Genomic DNA, 24,028 nt, shown 5'->3' on the forward strand with positions numbered 1-24,028 from the left:
AGCAAAGGCGCAACCAAGTGACGATTTTTTTGTTTTTTTTTAAGTTGCCGCATGACCGGGGAGCTTCGGCGACAGAGGCAAAGCTTATCAAATTTGATGCAGAATAATTACAAAGAAAAATAAAAGAAGAAAAAAAAAATTATAAAGATCAGAAAAAAAAAAAAGTTATAGAGACGCCGGAAGAAAAAAGAAAAAAAAAAGGATGGCCTTTATATATATCTTATACCAGGTCAATCAATTGACTACATACCAAATTTGGGCCCTTACATCAATTCAATCAATTGACTAAGTTAATTCATTGATTACATACCAAACTTGGATCCTTATATCAATTAATCACTTACCAATATTGATCTAATCAATTGATCTAATTACTTGACCCAACAACTAACTAAATTGACTAGATCAATAACAAAAGTAACTAACCAAATTGACTTGACCAATAACAAAAATAACTAACCAACTTGACTCGATCAATAATAAAAGATACTAATAATGCAATAAAACAGAAATGACGCGGACTCGAGTAAAATCAAACTGATGTCACTCTCTGGTGCGACATGAGTTAGTGGCTCGGATGGCTCCATCATCTGAATGAAAGGCTCTGATATCCCCATCACTTACAAGTAGGCCTGCAAGCAAGACGGGTAGGATTGGGGATAGGAACAACCCATACCCAATGCATATTCAAATCAGGTCAAAAAATAAACCTAAACATAATCCAATTCCCTTCGAGTTCGATCAGGTTAGATTTAATAGTAATTGTATAAATCCATCAGACTTTTCATATCAAATCAAGTCAAAAATAGTTCAAAGACAAATCATAATAAATACATACAAATTCATTATCTAATTATATCATAAATATCTTATGCAATAAAATAATAGCAAGCCACATGAAAACATTATCAAACATATTTTAAGTAGGATTTTCATAATTATAATCAATGATATAAATTATTAACAAATTATTAGAAGACTAAAAAGAGTACTATAGAAGACAACCAAAATATAAGAATAGAGAAATATATAAAAGCTATAAGGTGGCAAATAAGTAAGTTAAGAAGATAGTACGAGAGGCTAGATTCAAAGCATATGAAGTATTATATCACAAGTTAGAAGCTAAGAATAGAGAAAAAGATATTTCTAAGATTACAGACTAAGAGAAAAGAAAAACTAGAGATTTGATTAGGTTAAATGCATCAATGACAAAAATTAAAAAGTTTTGATTAAGGAGGACGGGATTAAAGAAGGATGGAGAGGTACTATTTTTATAAGCTATTCAATAAAGTCATATAAAATATTTAGGATGTCTTACTAGTTCCATTGAGGATAGAAATATTAAGTATGCATGTAAAATTGAATATCTGAGATAAAGGAGGCAATATAAAAGATGAAAATAGAGAAAGCGGTTGGACCTGATGAAACGTCTAATTTATTTAATAAAATTTTAAATATTAAGAAGACATCTGATGAATGGAGGAAGAATATTATAGTATTAATTTATAAAGATAAAGGTGATATTCAAAATTATTTTAACTATCGTGGTATTAAACTCATGCATTATAGAATAAAACTTTGGGAGAGGGTGTTTGAGCAAAGATCAAGATGTGATAGAAAAATATGAGAGAATTAATTTGATTTGAAGCTAGAAAGTTTGACTATAGAAGTCATTTTTCTTCTTTGAAGGTTAATAGATAAATATAGAGAAAAGATATAAGATCTTTATACAATTTTTATTAATATAGAGAAAGCATATAATAGAGTTTCCAGAGAAGTCTTATGGTGCGTATTAGAAAAAGAAAGAAGCTTTCATTGGTTATATTAATATGATTAAAGATATGAATAATAGAGTGGTTACTAGTATGAGAATTATGGATAATAATAAGTAAGTTTTCCATCATAATAGGTTTACACCAAGGTTCTACTCTAAACCCCCACCTTTTTGCGCTCGTTGTGGATGAACCTATTGGGCATATTTACGATAATATTCCTTAGCGCGTACTATTTGCAGATGTTATAGTCTTGGTGAATGAAACTAAAGTTTGAGGTAATCGTAAATTGCAATTATATAGGTGTGCACTAAAATTTAAGAGTTATAAGTTAGGTAGGACCAAGATAGAATACATGGAATATAGTTTTAATAAAATTAGAAATACAAATGAAAGTGAAGCAAAAGTTATGGATTATAAAGTTCATAGGATTGATCATTTTTAATATTTTGGATTCATTATTCACAAGAAAAGGATTCATATAGTCGACCCAAACTAGATTGGGATTAAGACTTAGTTGAGTTGAGTATATCATCAGAAGAAGACTTATATTTCTTATATTAAACCAGAGTATTGAAATATATGGTATACTAATTTTCTATCGGTCTAGGTTGGTTCAGTTTCAAATTGGAAATTTAAGTATCCAAATCTAATCCATTTTAAGAACAGGTCATTTTTTCAAATCCAAACCTAATCCAGGTAATTTTGGTGCTGGTTGGAATGAATTGGTTTCGGATCAGTGCCAGATTGGAGATAGATCAATCCACTTGTAGGCCTATATTTGAATGAGAATAAGTGGAAGATATCTAATCTTCTTTGTTTTGTTTTTGAAGAAAAAAACTTTTGGAAGAGAAGTCATGAAGGCAACAGAGAAAAGTTGGGAAGTCGAAAAAGTTTCACCCCTATTTTCTTCTATAAAAGATATCTTCTAAAAGATATCTCCCATGTCAAATCACTCTTCCCTATATGCCTTAGGCCTGCCTTTATCATTACCTAGAATCTCATGTGGCACCATAAACCTTCTTTTTGTCTAATGAACAATTTAGGATTCCTTGAATTAATCATGAATCATTCCCGTTTTATGATTAATTCATGAAACAACCGTGAACCTGCAAATTATTCATTTAATGTAGGGCTAGAACGGGGTCAGACTAGGTTGGGCTATATTTCTATTGGAATCCAACTTGAATTTTTTTTGGGCTCAGGGCTAGGCTTAGGCCTGAGATTTTTCAAAATGCTGACTTGATCTCAAGCTCATCAGAAACTCAATGCATTGACCCAAATTAGTCTTTTTAGGCCAAAAGACTGGACCGACTTATGTTCTGGTTGACCTAATTTTTGGCTCGATTGGCCCCTACATGGCTTGATTGGACCTGCCAAATTAATGAGAAATGGTAAAAATTAAATTTTTTAACAATAATGCACCATAGTATGACCACAATTGCCCTAGAAATAGGATATCTTGCTTTAAAATACTAGAAAAATACTAACTCCACGGGAATACTAATAAAAAGGAAAAGATGGTTCTTTTTTCTTTTATTTTGAATGAGAGAATGAGGGGAAGGATATTATAGGAGAGGGAGAGGACAACAGAAGGGAGGAGGCTAGAGTAGATCAAATAGAAGAGAGAGTAGACCTTGTCATGCTAGGAAGGCCATTCAAAGCTATACGGGTCCAACAAATTATGGTTGTCCAACCCTAACTCTCCAAGAATAGTGCCCATAGTTGGGCATCGCTCATCTCTTCTCTTTTTCATCTCTCTCTCTCTCACGGTGAGAGAGAAGGGATCAGGAACATTGGATGTGGCTGATCTCTTTGTTCTTGAAAAAGGGGGCCTGTAGCATTGGATTGTTGACCAGCAACGATGAGAGGAGGAGGGGACTAGTGGAAGTGGATGGAGAAGCGAAGAGCTGGAGAGATGTAGAGATCCCAAGGGTTAGAAAAATTCGGGACAAGAGACTTAGGGATCGAAGGTTTTAGCCCTCCCCTCTCACCCGTAGGCGGTCAATCCCACTACCTTAGCTTGGTAAACAGACAAATTAGATTCACTAAAGAAAAGGTCTGGCTAAATTGAGCCGCAGGGCCTAGTTGGATATAGAGCCAGAACAGGTCTCGGGCCTTGTTCCAGTCCTTTTTTTGGGTTTGATTTCAGGCTCGATTTTTGGTCCCGGCTCAAGCTCGGGCTTCAGGGTGGAGCTAAGCATCGACACAAGCTTAGCCAGAAATTCTTTCAGGTTCTACTTTTAGATCCTAACCCAACCTAAACTATTTCAAGCCTAGCTTATGGTCAGACTAGAAGCTGGCCCAAGTCCACTTTTGACATTAGTTGAACAACTTTGTGGAATAGTAAAATTTAAACAATTAATGAATTTTTCAAATTATCACATAATCTTGTTATTATAGTTGCAACAAGATAATATCTTATATTTTAATTAGGTAAAATGACTCTTGGAAGGTTATAGTCTTGTTTCTACATCTCTAGTGTGATTTAGAAGTGGGAACGTTATATTCAATTCTATAGACCAAACCTTGTTGGTCTTTTTATAATTAGATATTTTTTATTTTATACACATCATACTCGTATACACCTCAAAGAATGGAAAGCCTTCTTGTTGTGAATGGTGATACTATTTTCCAAGGTTAGTTTACAAATGGTTTGAGAAATAGTGATCTTAGAACTAAATAACATGGTAGCAAATTATTCAGTATATATGTGATATCTCAGAGTTGAATAATTTTATTTATTGTATAGAACTCTTGATGAACTCTCATTTATTACTAAGATCAAACTTTTTTTGGACAGACCAAACACCAAGAGAGAGAATATAAGACAGACAAGAGCTAGTCTGGTAGGACACCTGGCCTGTCCAACAAAGGAAGTATAGTTCATAGTGGAACCAGACATGGCAGAGGCGGCTGTACTTCTAGCAGTTCAAAAGATTGGTTTTGCTTTGGGTGGAGAAGCACTGAAAAAAGCTAGATCTCTGTTTGCAAATGAAGTCTCATTGTTGACTCAACTACCAAGTAGTATGAGCCGTATCAGGAGTGAACTTTTGGTAATGCAAGCCTTCCTCGGTCAAATAGATACTCGAACTGACAGCAACCAAGTCCTTGATGCTTGGGTTCAGGAGGTACGGAAACTAGCATATAGTGTTGAGGACATTATGGATGAGTATGTCTATCTCATAGCTCAACAGCAAGGGAGCGGGTTAGGAGGCTGTCTTTCAAAAGTAGTAAGGAGATCCCAAAATTTGGTTGCCTTCCATCAAATTGCTGCTCAGCTGAAAGAATTGGAAACTAATTTGGTTCACCTTTCACAAATGAAGGAGCGATGGATTAAGACAACAGAGGGAGCAATGGGTGGTAGTTCACGTAATGCTAGTGAAAAGCAACAGAATTTAGCAGACTCTTCTCGTTTCATGGATGAAGATGACCTTGTGGGGATTGACCAAAACAAAAAAAAATTAACTGAATGGCTACTTGATGAGGATCCAGTTGGCTCTATAATATCTGTGTGGGGCATGGGGGGATTGGGCAAAACAACCCTTGTCACCAATGTATATAAAAGTGAGAGAAAAGAGTTTCAATGTCATGCATGGGTATCCATCTCACAAACTTACGAGGTGGATGATCTTTTAAGAAGAATGATAAAGGAGCTGTATGAAAATGAAAAAGTAGAGAAAATTTCGAATGACATCAGAGAAATGGACCATATAAAGTTAGTTGAAAGAGTAAGAAGTTGGCTAGAGAAGAAAAAATATTTGATCGTACTGGATGATGTATGGGATATAAAAGCTTTCAATGCTATTAGTGATGCCATTAATGTTGATGACAACAATGGAAGCAGAGTAATCATTACAACTCGGATTGCTGAGGTAGCTTCACTAGCACATGACAGTCGAAAGCTTGAGCTCAAGGTTTTGGAAAGCACCGAGGCATGGGATCTATTTTGTAGGAGGGCATTCCGGAAAGATAAAGTGAGAAGATGTCCTAAAGAACTGGAGGAGTTGGGGAAGAAAATTGTATTAAAGTGTCAAGGGTTGCCACTAGCTATTGTCTCTTTAGGCAGTCTTCTATCCCTAAGAGAGAAAACCAAGTCAGAATGGGAGAAAGTTTATGATCGGCTGAGCTGGGAGTTGAATAACAACCCAAATTTGGACAATGTGAAGCATGTTCTGAATCTCAGCTATAACTATTTGCCGAGATATCTCAAGAACTGCTTCTTGCATTGCAGCATGTTCCCGGAGGATCATGTGCTTCAAAGAAAGAGGCTTATGAGGCTATGGGTCGCAGAGGGATTTGTGGAGGAAAGGGGATCAAGCACAATAGAAGAAGTGGCAGAGGACTATCTTAAGGAGCTCATCCATCGATGCATGCTTCAAGTTGTAGAGAGGAATCAATTTGGTAGAATAAAACACTGTCGAATGCACGATCTTGTACGAGAGTTGGCTGTACCATTGTCTAAGAAGGAAAATTTTAGTGCTGTTCTTGATGATCTTCAGATGGTGGGGAAGACGGGTAATGAAACACGCCGCCTATCAGTGCACAATTACAGTAACGAAATCCAATCGAGCATGGAGTTGCCAAGACTTCACACTTTCATGGTGTTTGACCGTTCAATGTCCTCATCATCATCCTTCTTGTCGCTGTGTTCCAGCTCTAGATATTTGACCGTCTTAGATCTGCAAGGCATCTCGATTGAGAGAGTACCAGATGAAATTGGAGACTTTTTCAATCTGCGCTTTTTGGGTCTGAGGGACACGAAGGTGAAGGTGCTACCTAAATCCTTGGGAAGGCTTCGTAACCTACAGACGCTCGACCTCATGAACAGTGAAATAGAGAAACTGCCAAGCACGACAAGGAACCTCAAGAAGTTGCGTCACTTGTTTGCCGAGAAGATTCTCGATCCAAATTGTAATACTATAAATGGTCGGAGAGGGGTGCGAGTTTCGAAAGGACTCTGGAATTTGAAAGACCTGCAGACTCTCCAAGCAGTGGAAGCAAACATGGAATTTGTGAAACGGCTAGGGAACTTGACGCAACTAAGGAGCATTCGGATATGGAAAGTGAGCGGCATCCATTGCAAAGACCTATGCGCTTCATTATCAAGGTTGCGCTACCTATCCTACTTGTCCCTTAATGCAAGCAACGAGAATGAGATTCTCCAGTTGGGAGGGTGGGATCATCCACCTCAGCATCTTCCAAAGCTTGATCTGAATGGACGGCTAGCAGAAGGGACGATGGAGTTGCCCTTATTTCGTGCCCTTGGAGCTAGCCTTCAGAATTTGTACCTGCGTCGGAGTGGGTTGGCAGAGGATCCAATTCAATCTCTTTCTCAGTTGACCAACCTCAGAGTACTCATACTGCAGAAGGCATATGACGGGCAGCGATTGTGGTTTGGCACAGGATGTTTCCCTAACTTGAAGCAACTCTTGTTAGACGATATGCCGCAACTTAATCAGGTTGAGGTAGAGGACGGCGCCATGGCAAGGCTGGAGGTCCTAGTCATGGATGCCCTACCCGCGTTAAAGGATGTTCCACGAGGCATCGAATATCTCACATCCCTCCAGGAACTGTACTTGAAGGATCTGCATCCAGAATTCAGAGGGAGGTTCCAAGAAAGCGACGACAAGAACAAGATTCAGCGCATCCCTGTTGCCTATTATGTTTTTCAGAGAGGGGACGAAACAAAATATGAAAAACTTTCATGATCCATCCCTCTGATCCATCCCTCTGCCCACTTATCTAGGACCACCAAGTAAGAGTCTTTCATTTTGTATCTTATCACTGCATCTCTTGTTTATTAATCATTCCTCATGCCCTGATCTTAACCCATTTTCCCAACAAAGAAATTAATTCGATATTTCTAGTTTGTGCTCAGTTTCTTCTACCCAACATCTGAATCCTATATTTTTCACATGTTCTTATGTCTTTACTATTACATGAGGCTCATATCTGCATATTTTGCCACTGGATATTTCGTGTTATATATATATATATATATTGCTGATCCTGATCTCTGATTTAGTTAATGGCAGCACCTATTAGTTCTTGAAAATAAGAGGGCTAATTTCCAGTAGCATAAATTTTTTTTCTTAATTTTTAAAATCTCATTAACATGTTTCTCCCTTAAATCAAAATTTAAATAATTTCTGTTATTTTCACAAGGATTTTGATTCAACTTATAACCTGATACACACTTCTATTTAACGACTTTTGTCACTATAATTTTTAACAAATATTTTCTAATTATTTTTGTCTTTAATTTACAAGCGCTATTTTTCTTTTCTCGATCTATATATTTCCTTTTCACTGCTCCAAAGCTAACCATTTTCCCTCTCTTCATCTCTATGCTATTGTCCTATATTTTTTTCTCTTAAAAATATGCGCCTTTTTTGTGGTATGATACTTTCCTTTTATGTATTTCTCAAAATCTAAATTATGATATGCACTTACAATTCCCTCCAAGTAAAACTTCATTTTGATTTTTACTTCCATTCAGATTTTACTCAAAAATAGGCTTTATTAGATATTTCATATAATCTTCACTTCATAATTTGATTTTATTGATTTAAAAATTTTGTATAACTCATTTTCTTCATAACTTTTCTTAATTTATCATACTCTTTTTAGCATACATTTTGGATTATGGAGGTATGGAATATTTAGAAAATTATGCATCTAGCTCATTAATCTATTCAATTGTTTTATTGACCTTGGATGAATAAAGGTTGCTTCATCTTGCAGGAAAATCATTTTAGGGAGTTGAGAACAAGCTCACAAGATTAAAATTCTAGCAGATATTTTATTAAATTTTTCTCTTTCTACTTATAATGTACTTTGCTCATAAAGATCTGTCTGCCGTGTATTATGTGTATAAGTGCTTGCCCTATTCTATTAGGATCCATTCAATATACTCAAAATGTGGTGTCTTTAAATGCTCATGTAGTCATAATGATGTGTAATATGTGTTTTTTTTCTTCATTAGATTGCTTATGTAATTAACTGGAAATTACTTTTTCCTAAGATCTTCTATTTTTCGGTTGGGTGAGGATAATTGAGTTTGTTATTTTATTAGTTGGTGCATACTATATAAATTGTGACTTTGCTCTAAGTCATTTATGGGGCTTTAGTAGTACCATTATCTTTACGAGCTCCTTTCTATATTTTGAGAGAGGACTATTGAACTTGTTATTTTATTAGTTGGTGCATTCTATAAAACTTGTGACTTCGCTCTAAGTCATTTATAAAGCTTCAGGAGTACAATTACCTTTAAAGCTCCTTTCCACATTTTGAGATAATTTTTTTCTAAAATCAAATAGAATCAAGTGAGAAGTTTTTTTTCCCTTAAAGAAAGATAGTTGTATTTTTTTATGGCTATTGGCTGAGCTTTTCTCACCGCCTAGCAATGAGCAAGCCAGAAAACTTGTTCGCAAGTTCTCGCAATAGCGGGGTAAATCATGGGAGTGATAGCAATATTTGAGTAACCAGAAAGAGGATAATCGAAAAGAAGATGATTTGATTAGCCTTGACTTCCAATGAATTTTGCTATCATCATACCACAATTCAATTGATAAGGGTTATGGTGCTAGGTTACGGTAAGGGTGTAGTGCTAGGATATGGTAGAAATCTAAATTGGTGAGAAAGATTACATCCTCAGCACATTTCTTATAAGGAGAAGGTATAGATTAATCCATCAGTATTGGTGAATCTGTGCTTGTCTGTGGTAACTGTAATGGATGCCGCAAAGCTGCCACACCTAAGAATTAGCTATAGTGTAGTTTGAATCCCCTTGCGTATACAAAATTAGGGGATGATATATATTACATATATATATATATATATACATATATATATATATATACATATATATATATATATACATATATATATATATACATATATATATACATATATCTATATATATACATATATATATATACATATATCTATATATATACATATATATATATATACATATATATATATATATATATACATATATATATACATATATCTATATATAAACATATATATATACATATATCTATATATATACATATGTATGTATATACATACATGTATGTGTATATACATACATATATATACATATACATACATACATATATATATACATACATACATATATATATATATATACACACATACATATATATATATATACACACACACATATACATACACACACACACACACACACACACATATATATATGTATGTATGTATGTATGTATATACATACATACATATATATATATATACATACATATATATATAGATACATACATATATATATATATGTATGTATGTATATATATGTATGTATCTATGTATTTGTATATATGCTTCTTTGAAAAGATGATAATGAGAACTTATGTGCATGTTATTTGTATGAGCTTTCTAAGTATTGATACAATATTCATTTTATCTGGTATTGCTAATTGATTATTTTCTTATTATTCATGGTATAGTGGTTCGGAATTCTTTCTAGGCTAGAAAAGCTCATATTCTTCTTTGCATTTTTTTCCAGAGTCACAAGGGGCATAATTTTGAATGGGAGGGATGCAGAGTTGGTGCTGCTACTAGTTAGTTAGCTAATTATCTCTTTTATTTTGCTGATACTGATGGACGTCAGAAACTATATAATTTAACTAGTTGATGATTTAATGTTAGTGGTATTATTGGATTGATTTAATTATAATTGTTGGTGTTATGTGGATATTATTCATCTCAAGCCTAGCATATTCTTTAGGGCACTGCCTTAGAGAGTGTGCGGCCGTGTTACGTGGTCGGACCCGAGTGTTGGGTTCGAGGCATGATACTATTTCATTAGGATTGGGGCTTGTGAATTCAAAGTTGTAATTGGCTCCTAATTGCAGATAGGCTAGGCTTAGTAGTGCAATTATAAAGAATGGCTCAATCCTTCAGTATTTTCAAACATAAAGTTTTAGTAACAAAAGCCAATATATAATAGCTCAGCTAGTTAACATCGCTCTTCACTTGGGTAAGGTCCAAGATTCAAGCCTAGTGAGTTATATGGTGCACCACAACTTTTGTAGTGACATGTACCTTTGCTAGATAGAGCATGACAATGATATCTGCATATTTTTTTTAAGATTTTGGATGCACATCAGAAGAATTTAAGTTGTCATTTGACATTACTTTCATTTTCTTATTTTAAAATATCAAAAAGTAAAAATTCTATTTCGATTTAATTTTGAATGTCAAAATATAAATATGTTTTATATTATCAATTACTTTTTAAAAATATAGATATGTCAATGGTGGCCAAGGCGGTAATAGTGTGGCGGAGATAGTAGAGGGCATAGGTGTGGTGGTGGTTATGGTGTTGGTGGTGGGAGCATAGATGATGTTGTGATGGTAGCAATGATAGTGGTAGAGCGATAAAAATTATAGTGGCAACGATGATGTGGCTAATTGGTGGGATAATAGCAACAGTGGTTGTTATCATATAATTACTATCGTGGAGACAATGATGATGGTGGTAGAAACAATAGTGACGATGGTAACGACATTGGTAATGGATAAAATGGTGGTGGTGTTGGTGGCAATAGATGGTGGAGACACCAATGGTGGTGGTGACATCCATGATGGTAGTGGTAGAGATGGTGTAGTGGTGGTGGTAAAAGATATGAGTTTCTTATTTTCGAAAATAGTGAAAGTAAGTTATTTCTTATTTTTCATCTCGATTCTATTATTTTATTTAAAAATAAAATTAAAATTAAAAGCGCTACCAAATAGGCCCTCAATTTTGGCTCCAAAATGAAAAAAAATTCTGTTCAATATATTTTATAGCAACTTACAATCAACCATTTGGCAGAATTGTCAAAATATTATATTTTATAGGGCAACTTGATAAATGGTAGATGGCGCAAAGCTCATCCTGCTCATCCTCTTATATTCCAACCAAACCAGAAAAAGTGAATGGAAAGGATTTTTTAGATTGTCACCATATAAAAATATTGCTTAATTGCAACCATCACAAAATATGGCAAAACGCCAGTACAAGTGGAATTGGGGCATATATTAATAATTGATTAGCACACTTATATGTTAACAATTTCACCACTTAATATAACTTTCTAGAGGCTAATACCCTTACTTGTTATCTTTGCCCTAGTTGTTGATGAGTTTCTTGCTAGTTAACAAGGTCTCAAATGTAAGTTACTTACAAAAGGTGGCATCTTAAATCATCAAATAAGAATCAACTTGACATTGAAGGCCCAAAATTTGGTGCAAATAGAATGAAATGAGTAAAATATCTAGCATTCCTAAATGTAAATAGTTGGAGGGTTTGGTCATACTTCGCTTTCATCGCACCCATGTAATTGACTAAAATATCCTCTATATAATGTTCCATTAAGAGTCTGGCCTTCATTTTCTATGGATTTAATAATTACTCTTAAATAAGGGGATTGCGATGGTGCTTTTTTTACTAAAAATATGATTAATCATAGTTGTTGATTAGCTATGCATCTCTCTCTCTCTCTCTCTCTCTCTCTCTCGCATTCAACATCCCTAATCCCCCATTTCTATTTGTCTCCCTGATCTTGCCCAAAATTAGACATCCCTTTATCCGCTGACGCATATCGACACAAGTGCTCCCCTCTCACCCATCAAGAAGGACCACTGTTTGCTTCTCTTTGTGTGAATGGATGCTGTAAAGAAGAAGGAATTGCCTTGAAAGAATACCGTTACAGAAGTTTCACCTACCTACTCAAGTAAGTTTCAACTCTAGCCTATGGGAACTTGGAGGCATTCGATATTATTTTCATAGAAATGTGCTTTCGTAGTTTGTACTATAGGGTGTCCTTTACTACGCTATCCGCATGAAAACAAGCTATTCGAGGGTCTTATCCAGAGGCCCCTATTATTCCTTATTTCCTGTCTTATTCCCTTGTCCTTTTTTGCCAAAAAAAATTAAGGATCAAAGGAGAAAAAATAAATTGGTTCTGGCTCTTGAAATTATTGAATTGAAAATAAGGTACGTCGCATCGGCCCGAACCAGATAGTACAGGACATACTATATTATACGGTTCGGTACCCATACCCGATATAGGTAGTATACTGACGCTCGGTATGCCAAAAAAATTCTGTACTATATCGTACCGACACTATGCTAGCGTAGCATCAGTACGGAATCTGATACCGAAACGGTGAATCTTGGTTAAAAGATATTGTTTTGTCTTTCTTCTAGTATTAGCTTATTTCTAGAGTGATTGCCAATATTGGATATTACCAGAAAAATTAAAATGCAAGTATGCAATGCTGCACATGAAAGTAAATTTATAGTGTTTTTCCTTCACTCATGCAATGCTTTATAGTCAAATTTTCCTTATATTCAGTAAATTTGCAGTGTTCTCCTTTCACTCTTGCAATGTTTTATAGACAAAATTTCCACATATTCAGTCACATGATGTTGTGCATTTATAAGGCATTGAATTTTTTGTTAGTCTGAAGTTAAAAAACAATTAATGCATATTATCTTTATGTTATATTTTTGCAAGCAGGTACGTGAATGTGGATGTCGCTGGATATTTTCAATGTGTAAGAAAATTCTCTCCGATAGATTCTAAGCTAATTTAAGTATCTGGTATGAGTACCTGGAACTGAACCAAATTGGTTCGATAAATTTTCTATCGCCCAATCATGCAAGCACAAGCCATTAACAAAGAGTGATCTAATCTTGCACTCGTACTGTATGAAGTGCTCGTTTTCTGGAGAAAAAAAAATGATCTAATCCCAGTTCTTATAGTGTTGGCAATTTCACCAAATTTACTCTACCCATGTCTGGATCACAAAATAATACTTGAAGAATGTAAAGAACTGATATATCTATGAGCAGACACATGGTAGGAGATGTGGAAAATAGGGGGAAAAAAGCCAAGGACAAACATGATGAATGGCATCATTTATTCCATGTCATAAAAACCTCATGAATAAGCCATGGACTATTTATGATAAGGTTTTGACTATTTTCATCCTTGTTAGAAGTGGAACTCAACTGCATTGTATATCATATATTTGAATTTCAAAATTAAAATACATAATCTGAAATTGTCGGTATTAAGTCTTACAGATACCCATACCTCTATACATGGTATTTTCAAATTATATGTGGAAGCTATAATGTATGTTGTATCGTTCCATATAGGTTCATACATGATATCATCCTTGTTGCTGGAAACTGGGCCCGGAGGCGACCGTCGGCTAAAAAGGGGGAGCTCCGGTGAGGATCAATGGGCTGCGGGTGGTGGCGGTCCGTCGGCGGGTGGCGTCCTCTGGGAGACCTGCAAGAAGAAGCCGGGGGTTTCCGGCGCCGGCCCTCCGATGCTTAAGTCAGAGGTGGAATATGAGCAAGAGCAATTTTTTCAAAGTTTCAGTCCTCTGCCCCTTTACGGTAGAGGAATTCCTCTTTTATAGTGGGGTGCTGGGTTACCTGTGACGCGATGGGTCCAGGTTACTGTACGGCTGAGCACGTCGCATAGATTGATGCACGATCATGGGAATTAATGCTTTGCCGTAGAGAATGAGGTCGGAATTATGGAGTTGTCATGGCTGATTGATCACAGCCGAGCTGATTTACCGTGGAGGATTGGAGATCCGTAGACAAAAGGAGCCATACGCGTTAATTGTTGAGTAAGCCGGAAGTCTGCAGAGACCATGCGCATTAATTGTCACGTAAGCCGGAGGTCTACAGAGACCATGCGCATTAATTGTCACGTAAGCCAGAGGTCTGCAAAGACCATGCGCATTAATTGTCGCGTAAGCCAGTCAAAGCGTAGTTCCGAGTTGGGCCATAGGAGGACGTGACAGTGGCGAGTAGTTGGTGAGGTCTGACTCCTAGAGATTGGATGCCTTCTGAGGTCGGGCGTTCTCTAGGTCGGGCGTTTCGAGGTTGAGAGTTCAGGTTCGGATGCCTGGTCTGGCGACAGGCCGTCCGAGGTCGGGCACCAGGTCGGTCATCCGAGGTCGGTTATCCGAGGTCGGGCGTTTGAGGTCGGGCGTCCGAGGTCGGGCGTTTGAGGTCGGTCGTCCGATCAGATTTTTGGGGCGACCTGTATTTCCCTCAACAATCCTCATGGAAGGGAGTTATACAAGGAAAGGCAAGGCACCCATTGATGGACATGGCGAAGCAATGCATTTAAAAAACATGGACCCATGATCACTTACCATTGCGAACATAATATTGGTGACCTTTTCCTTTGGGAAAAAATGGATATAAATTTTTCAATAAATATGCAAAGTATCAATGGTTTAGTATCAGGAAAGATACAGTAAAACATGACTTGGAGACCGGTGCAATCATTCACTGACGTTTTGTTTGCTCAAGGGAGGGTTCAGGAGATGAGAAGCATGTGATTGCCCTGAACATTTTACTATTCTTTTTTATCCCAACACAAGCAATGGTTTGTGTATAATTAACTTTGAAGAAAACCATAATCATCAGCTAGCTGGACCAGACGAAGTCCCATTTCCCCGATCACATCGCAACTTAGACGATGTTCGGAAAGCTGAAATTGCAAGCTTAGCATTTGTCGATATTCGAAAAAGTAAAATTTTCGATTTTTTGGAACATAGAGAAGGTGGGTATGAAAATATATCGTTCGCATACAAAGATCTATACAATCTTCGCTACCAGAGTGCTAGGAAGAAGATTTTAGAAGGTGATATTAAGGAGGTGCTAAAATACATGAAGGAGAGTAGTGAGATAGGCCTAGAATTTTTTATAGCTACGAAACAGATGCTGAAGGCTGCCTGACCAATTTATTTTGGTCTGATACGCAATCTCGCATAGATTACATGGATTTTGGTGATTAATTTGCTCGTGTTTGATAGTAGTTGTCGCACCCACCGGCGCTTCATGCCCTTCATCCCCTTCATTGGAATAAACCATCATCGTAAAACCATTGTCTTTGAATATGGTTTTGTTTCGAATGAGACTGTAGAAAGTTACAAATGGTTTCTACCAACATTTCTGAGAGCAATGTACCAAAGTCATCCACAATCTATCATCACTGATGGATACCATGCAATGCGCAAAGCAATCAAGAATGCCTTTCTATGCAGCTCATCATTCATGTAGTTTGCATATGTTGAAACATGCAATTGGCTGATCATATAAAAAACCATGATCTACTAAATGATGCTAAGGGTTTAATGTTTGATGAATGCACTCTAGATCAATTTGAGAGTGAATGGAAGGGGCTCTTTCTTAAGCATAATATTGCAGAAGATCATGAGTATATGAAATAATTTATGCAAAACAGGAAAATATGGGGCTAAAGCATATCTTCATGGACGAGCGTTTCTTGGGTATACAAGTACCCAACCAAGTGAAAGCTTAAACTCGAGCTTGCATAGATATTTATTTCGAAAGATGCACCTAAAGGACCTAATTGACCACTATGATCTATGTGCTTCACGTATGCGCCATTGGAGTGAGGCCGGAGACGATTGTAAACCCTGCAATCGATCCCTTGTTGTTGCACAGATTTGCGAGAGCTAGAAATGGATGCTGCAACGATGTACACTCCAACCATTTTTGAGCTTGTCCAACAAGAGCTTAAGATGGTAAAGCATGATGTGATTGTCCATTTTTAGACTCTGCATGCTCCAATGAATTCATGATGGCAAATGGAACAAGAAATGATGTTGTGGCTAAGGTGAATTGTAAGCTTGGTAATGGAATAAAATAGATTGGATATAGTTTTTGGGAGTTGCAGACAGTAGGTATGGAATCTAGTCGTGTTTGCTGTGTTGAGGCAATTATAGCAAGTAACAATTCCCTCATGTTGCATTTGGTCTAGATGGATGAAAAATACAGAAGTATGTTTTTTTTTTTGCTAAAATGGATAATTCATACATTTTTAGTACGGATACATCCAATAAAGTCAAAAAATAATAGGTTCCGGAGTGCTCTACGCAGCTGCCCTTTTCTAACCCATAGGGTGCCTCCAGAGTGATTGGCCCCATACGAGGCCACCTAGTCTGCGGCTCCATTTACTTCTCTGGAAACATGCTTGGCCTCAAAGACCACCCAATTACTCATCAAAGCCCAAATATTGCGAAGCAGAGGGTGGCTCCCTCCCTCGTTACTGGAGCCACCCTGAATCCATCTACTGTCCCTCTCTGATTTGATAGCTCGGGACACCTGAGCTCTCCCCTTGCTTGTGTAATGCCTCAAACGATGTTTTTCACTTAAGAGCTCCCACCATCGAGTTTTCTCAATGTCAACTTTGATGGATGCATGCTTGATGGTGGATGGAGGAGAGATGTTGGCTTCATCATCAGAGACCCAAACGCCAAGATGGTGGCTGCCGGAGGCCGTCAGATCTTCGACACCTTATTTCCTGGTGCTGAGCTGAGGGTGGCATGGGCTGGACTGAGCCACGCTCGGCAAGTGTTGCAAACTGGCCTCATCATACTTGAAAGTGGGTATTTCTTCGAACCGGCATTCTCGCATGCAGAATGCTCCCCATCCTTTAATTAGATTTTGGCGCATGATCAATATGGGTGATCAGATATTTTATGAAGCATCAAAATCTAAGGAGCATTATGTTGAGATAATGGTAGATTGAAGCTTTTTATAATAAGAAATGTAGATGGTCTGTGTTTTCCTAGATCCTTCAACCGTCGCAATGAAGAAGCTCCAGCTCCAAACGAGGATCATGGTCCCTTTCCTACGGTGCCTGACCCCCTAAGAAGCGATTAAAGTCCCATTATGAAATACCGCAAGATCGATGCGAACATTGTCATCAACGTAGTCATGCAAGGCGCAGTTGTCCTATTGCTAAAAATGATGCAATATAAGACATATGATGACTTCAATAGTAATGGCTTCCTTATGACATTTTAAGTCTTAATTAATCTGCACATATTGCAAGTTCTATTAAATTTTTTCAGAAAAAAATTAGTGCCTAAGGAAACATATAATTTTGACTGCAGATTTGCTGCTCAGCACATTTGTAAATCAACTTGGATGAAAAAAAAAAGTATCTAAGGAAACATAAAATTTTACGTTCTCAAACCCTCTAACTTGGTCACCACCTTTCTTACTGTGGGCCTCTCCTCTCCATTCAATCGAAGGCATCTCTCGGTGAGCTCCACGACTGCCATCAATTGCTCCATGGATCCCTCACGGAGGATGCGATCCTCGAGAATCTCACAAAGTCGACCCTCATTCATGCAAGAAATGAAATGTTTCGCATCTACTATATTCTTGAGATTTATTCATCGAGACAGCCTTCTCATCTATCAAGAGCTCGACGAATATTCTTATCTGCGAATTGACTAGAATGGAAGTATTATGGTCCAAGTACCCAAATATTCCTCTCATCAGGGAAGTAATTAAGGCAGTTTCGATCGAATAGAACCAACCTTGAAGTACCAAAATCTAAAACTTTAGCTATGTAGATGTCATCCAAGAGTATGATGGCGGACTTCACATCTCTGTGGATGATTGGAGTGGAGGCTGATGAGTGAAGGTAGGCCAGTGCTTCAGCAGCTTCTACAGTGATCCTCGCTTGATTTTCTAAAGATAACAAGCCTCGACGACCTTCGCCATGGATGTGGTGAGAGAGGGTTCCATTCGACATGAATTGAAACAACAGCAAGGGCACTTAGGTCTCTAAGCAACACCCCAAGCGCTTCACCACATTCTTATGGTTGATGGTGGAGAGGAGAATGACTTCATTTAATTATGAACGGCTTGATTTCACCTTTGGTTGCAATTTTGGATCTCTTAATCGCAACAGCTCTTTAGTCTGACAAGGTCCCTTTCTTTGTACACCATTCCGAAGCCTCCCAGACCAATAATGTAATCCTCATCGCAGTTGTTGGTTGTTCTCTATGGTGCTCCTTAGAGATAGATATCCTCATAATGGAATCATCACGACTGCCACCACCTAATGAAGAGATACGATGATGTATGAATCACCCGCTTGATGAGAGCACAAAAGTGCAATCGTCATACCATCTTAATTAGTATTATAGCTAATCATTAATAATAAAATTAACTAACTAACGTTGTATTCGTGTTTGAGTGCAAGTAATCCAAGAAACCCAATAATATCGGGTTTGAGCCCAATGTCCGGCAGCCCGAGCTCAAGTCAAACCAGCATCTTCCAGGGCCTGCACATCCTGACTTCATCCCGCGATACAACACAACATCGCGAGCATCTCCGTGTCCGTATCCAATGATCCAGATCAGCTCCCTCCGGCTTTAGCCTCTCTTCCAAGCCTCCCAAATAAGCAAGCCGCATCAAATCCCCCCTCCTGGCAAGGCAGATCCCAGCCATCCGTGCCTTCCTTCCATGCACCCAAATCAGCCGTCCGCATTCATCTCCCTCCCAGCGAGACAGACTTCCTTCCTTGCATCCGTGCCAGGCCGTCCGCATCCTCAGCATCCCCAGCGTCCTAGATTTCCGATGATTTCAGCATCCAACTTCTTCCTTCCACTTCAGCTCCCAGCATCAAATCCCCCCTCCCAGCAAGGCAGATCCCAGGCGCCCATCAAACCGTGATCGTCTCCTCCGGCTTCAGCCCCTCCTCCGCAATCACCGGCGATCCCATTTCTTCCGCCCGTGATGCAGCACTGGATCCGCGTCGCCACCTTCCGCTTCAGCTCCCAGCAGCACCCGAAGAAGGAAGCCCGCGTCCCCGCCTTCCGCATCAAGCATTCCGGCGATCCCGCATCCATGGCCCAAAGAAGTAAGACCGAGCCTCCCTTCCGTGATCCGCCCAGCCGATCCCGCTGATCCCGCCTCCACTACATCTCCAAGGGCCTATAAAAGAGGGGAGGAGGAGCTTAGAGAGGGTGTGCTCGGTTGGGGTGGAGGCCAAGAAAAAGAGGAACCAAGGAAAGGGCTCTTGGTCGGCTGGTCCAAGGAGGAAGAAGAACCAAGAACAGAGTGCTCTGTTCTTGGAAAGAAAGAAAAAAAAAAGAAAGAAAGATTAGTTTATGTCGAAGTCCCACCGTGGGAGAGAAAGGGATTTTCTCAGTTTTATTTTATTTTTCTATTTGCAGAAGAAAGGAGCATTAGGCTTCATCTTCAAGTTTTTTTACTTTTTGTAATCATTTTTTTTATGAGATCAATCAATTTTCTTCCATGCAATCTTTGTTCTAGGTTCAGTTTAATTTCTTTTTTTTTTGTGCAATCTTTTAATTTTTCTTTCATGCAAAATATGAAACTTTCTTTCATGCAATTTATGTTCCAGGTTTCAATCTTCTTAGCACTGTTTTCATCCATTTTAATTTATGCCAAAACTCTTCTTTGATTAATTATGCTTTTCGAATCTGAGTACCTTTCTTTTAGTTAGTTTCAATTAGAAAATCATATCAAAATCCCCGACATAATGTTTTTCTTTCGTTATTCAAAAATCGCTTTTGAATCCAAGTGAACGTTTTTATTTTTAAGCAACTCCAACCGCCTCCCTGTGGATCGACCTCTTACAACCGCTATTCTTCGAGTAGGAAAGGTAAGAGCAGAATTAAATTAAACTTTGTTTGTTGGTTCTAACAACGATCTGTTTAGCATATTTTTATGTAAACAAGAATTGGACGAACAAAATTTTGGCGCCGTTGCCGGAGAGGTAAATCGAGAAGCAAGAACGATCACGAAGATCAAATCGGATTTTGGATGCCAGGAGTGAACGCACTCCGGTAGTAAGTTTTTATTTTTATTTTTATTAATTTTTCTTATTTTGATAATTTTTAGTTAATAATTTCGTAGTTATTAAATTCTAAAATTTGAAATTCGAAATTTAAAATTTTTTTAAAAAAATTAAAATTAAAAAAAATTCCAAAATTCAAAAATTCAAAAAAAATTTAAATTCAAAATTTGAATTCTGAGATTCGAAATTTGAAGTTTAAAAGAAAAAAATTAAATCAAAAAAAAAATAAAAAAAATTATTATTTTTGCTAGTAATTGATAGGGTGCAATCCCCCGAGGTTATCATACCTCTATTGGGACTCCTCACGAAGTAATCTCCAGAGCTTATTCAACGGGCATTCGGAGATTGACTGATGTATAAGGATTGTGTTTAATTTACATTCAAGTTATTGCTATACAAAAAAAAATAAAAAAAATAAAAAAAATATTAAAAAATAAAAAATAAGAAAAAAATTTGTTTGCTCATTTAATCAGTACAACCTAATGACATTGCATAAACTTTAAAGAATTATTGATTATTTACTGCATTTAGTATTAAGCATTTGCATAAAAGAATTTAAGGGCAAAACCCATTAAAAAGATAAGGTCGGGAAGTCATTACCTGTCCTTAGCCCAAAAATCACCACCTTGCATCCATATCCTAAGCTAAATTAAATTAAAATCAAGTTAGACATTGGCCTTAGGGTTTTCGAGCTCAATGAGGCTCTTGGAAAGAAGCGGCTGAAAGCCACTCCAGTGAGAATTTAGTAATTGATAATGTCTAGAAAAGTTTTACAATAGTGAGAACTGTTACGGGTATTGTGGTATCGGTGTATCCCTTCTGGCACCACCACACACCCCGGGACTTTTCTGGTCACTGGTTACTGGATCGCTTAACTGGTAAGCTCAAGCTTAATCTGAAAGGGAGATTAGGAGCTGTCTAATCTAGAGAGAATTTCAGGAACTTTTTAACCTGATAAATCTCTGTGCAACTAGATTTAAGAAGCTACTAAACCTCACTTAATTCTAAGACTAATAGGGTCAAATTGTTGTGTGGTGTTGGTTGTGGTCATCTGTGTCTAGCCCTTCTCTTCTCTTAGGATTTCGTTTATTTTAGGAGTCAAATCTAATGAATTGTTGATAATGTATGCATGGTAGAAGGTCATTAAGGGATAAGTTAACCCCATTTGATCCTGAAATTGACAGAACTTTTCATCACAACCTGCGAACTGTAAACCAACCGTCAATCTCTACAATGGGTGAACATATCAGAACTTTGAATGAGTTGTTTGCACCCGCATCTACTAGTCCCCCTACTTGCATAGTATTACCAATTAATAATGCAGCCCAATTCGAGATTCGGGCTGCAACAATAAACATGTTACCCAAGTTTCATGGGTTCGAGAGCGAACAACCCTACATTCATCTAAACAAATTTTTGACAATCTGTCAAACATTTAGAAATCAAAATTTAGATGAAGAGGTATTAAATTAAGGTTGTTTCCCATGACTTTAGAGGATCGTGCCACTGCATGGCTGTATTCTCTTGCTTCTAATTCCATCACATCATGGGAACAACTATCTAGGAAGTTCATGGCTAAGTTCTATCCCATGGTAAAAACTGAAAAAATTAAGGATGCCATCAGAACTTTTAGAGAAAAATCTGAGGAGAAATTTTCCCAACTTTGGAAAAGATTTCATGATCTTTTGGTCAAGTGCCCGCACCATGGGCTTGACAAGGCTGATCTAGTCCACTTCTTTTACAAAGAACTACCTCCGGCACATAGAAACATGATCGAGTCCATGCACAAGGGTAGGTTCATGAACCAAACCCGAATCAAGCCTATGAATTTCTTGTTGACTTAGCCGAGAACGCCCAAAATTGGAGTAGCTATGGTGAGGAAGTAAATAGAGATGAGTTCGGATCTAGAAAACCAGGTAATTATGAAATGAAAGCAGACCCAGAACTCAAAAATGTCATGCCCAATCTGGTGACTGGAATGAACAACTTAAGCAAAAAGTTTGATGCTTTCACTGTTTCCACTAGCTCGAGTTCATACAAAGAGCTAAATCCCATCATGAAAGTGGATCACGAGTCACATAGTTTATGTATCTTGTGTAATAGTTCTGAGCATCTAGTGGAGTGTTGTCCTAGTTTACCCAATATTAAGGCTGAGCAGGCAAATGCTCTAAACTCATATAGTGCCTTCAAGAAGCCCACTCCCAATTCATTCAGCCCAGTCTACCACCCTGATAATAGGTTCCACCCAAATTTCTCATACAAGCAAAATGAATCTATTCAACATCAAGGTGGTCCACCAGGTTTTCAGAAGAATTTTCTCAGGATAGGTCCATCACAAATAAACCAATCATTGGCTCCACCTATTCTTACTTATAGTGTCCCTATCCCTCAGCAAACTACATCATTGGAAGCCATGATAGCTAACATGATGAAGCAGCAACAAGACTTCATCCAACAGCAACAACAGACCAACATGGCTCAAACCCAGACTAACCAATTCCATGCGCAAGCGATTGCAAAACTTGAGGTTAGTCTAAGCCAAATAGCAAACTCTCTAGGGGATAGAAAGAAAGGTGGACTACCTAGTCAGCCAGTGCCTAACCCTAGTAGGCAACAGAATCAAGGGCCGAGAGGCCAGTTTCAGATTGATTCTAATGGAAACCCTACCCATGAAGTTCAGGCAATTACTACTTTACGGTCTGGCAAACAAGTGGACAACAAGGTCCAACTTCCTGTACAAGAAAAAGAAGAAAAGCATGAACCGAACCCCACTCAAAAAAATGCACAAGAACAGGGAACACAAGGAATAGAGGAGAAACCAATAGAGACGTACACACCCAAGGCTCCCTTTCCTAGTAGACTACAAGACTCAAATAAAAAATCTCAGTACGATGAAATCATGGAAGTCTTTAAAAATGTCCAAATAAATTTACCTTTCCTAGATGCCATCAGACAGATCCCCTCCTATACAAAATTCTTAAAAGACCTAACCACGGTGAAAAGGAAAACCAGTATTCCTAGGCAAGCTGTGATGGCGGCACAAGCCTCATCTCTTATTCAACAACAGATTGCCCCAAAATACAAGGACCGTGGTTGCCCCACTGTTGAAATTAAAATAGGAGAAACCATCATTCGGAGAGCCCTATTAGACTTAGGAGCAAGTGTAAACCTATTACCCTATTCTGTCTACACCGAACTAGGTTTGGGGGAATTAAAGCCCACAAACATTACTTTGTCATTAGCAGATAGGACTGTGAAGTATCCTAAGGGAATTGTAGAGGATGTAATTGTAAAGGTAAATGAGTTTTACTACCCTGTGGATTTTGTAGTCCTCGAAACTGAACCAGCGAAAAACCCAGGTAGTCACATCCCGGTAATCCTTGGTAGACTATTTTTGGCCACTTCAAATGCTGTGATTAGTTGCCGAAATGGGATAATGACCTTAGCATTTGGAAACTTGACCGTCCAACTCAATATCTTTCACAGTAGTAATCAACCATCTGAGATGGACGATTTAGAAGAAATTCACATGATTGAAA

At 37.7% G+C, this 24,028-nt stretch overlaps 1 protein-coding gene and 1 pseudogene across 5 annotated transcripts in view; both read left to right on the plus strand.

Moving 5' to 3' along the window:
- The window catches only part of LOC148714604 (disease resistance protein RPM1-like), a 40,808-nt gene extending 30,320 nt beyond the window's left edge, over positions 1 to 10,488 (plus strand). For 2 of the 5 annotated variants that reach the window (XM_089928796.1, XM_089928792.1), the window contains 2 exons: positions 4,576 to 7,530; positions 8,520 to 8,890. In XM_089928796.1, coding sequence (XP_089784922.1) covers positions 4,676 to 7,483 — 2,808 coding nt within the window. In that variant the 5' untranslated portion in view covers positions 4,576 to 4,675 and the 3' untranslated portion in view covers positions 7,484 to 7,530; positions 8,520 to 8,890. Of the gene's footprint in view, positions 1 to 4,575; positions 7,531 to 8,502; positions 8,891 to 10,323 lie in introns of those variants that run through there. The other 3 variants (XM_089928795.1, XM_089928793.1, XM_089928794.1) reach the window with 2 other exon arrangements.
- An 828-nt stretch (positions 10,489 to 11,316) lies between these two features.
- On the plus strand, positions 11,317 to 17,562 carry LOC149768249 (protein FAR1-RELATED SEQUENCE 5-like; annotated as a pseudogene).
- Positions 17,563 to 24,028: the final 6,466 nt, after the last annotated feature.

Source organism: Phoenix dactylifera, chromosome 2 (assembly GCF_051530095.1).
Source record: "Phoenix dactylifera cultivar Ajwa chromosome 2, Ajwa_hap1_PhDact_Kaust_v1.1, whole genome shotgun sequence".
Classification (NCBI taxonomy): domain Eukaryota; kingdom Viridiplantae; phylum Streptophyta; class Magnoliopsida; order Arecales; family Arecaceae; genus Phoenix; species Phoenix dactylifera.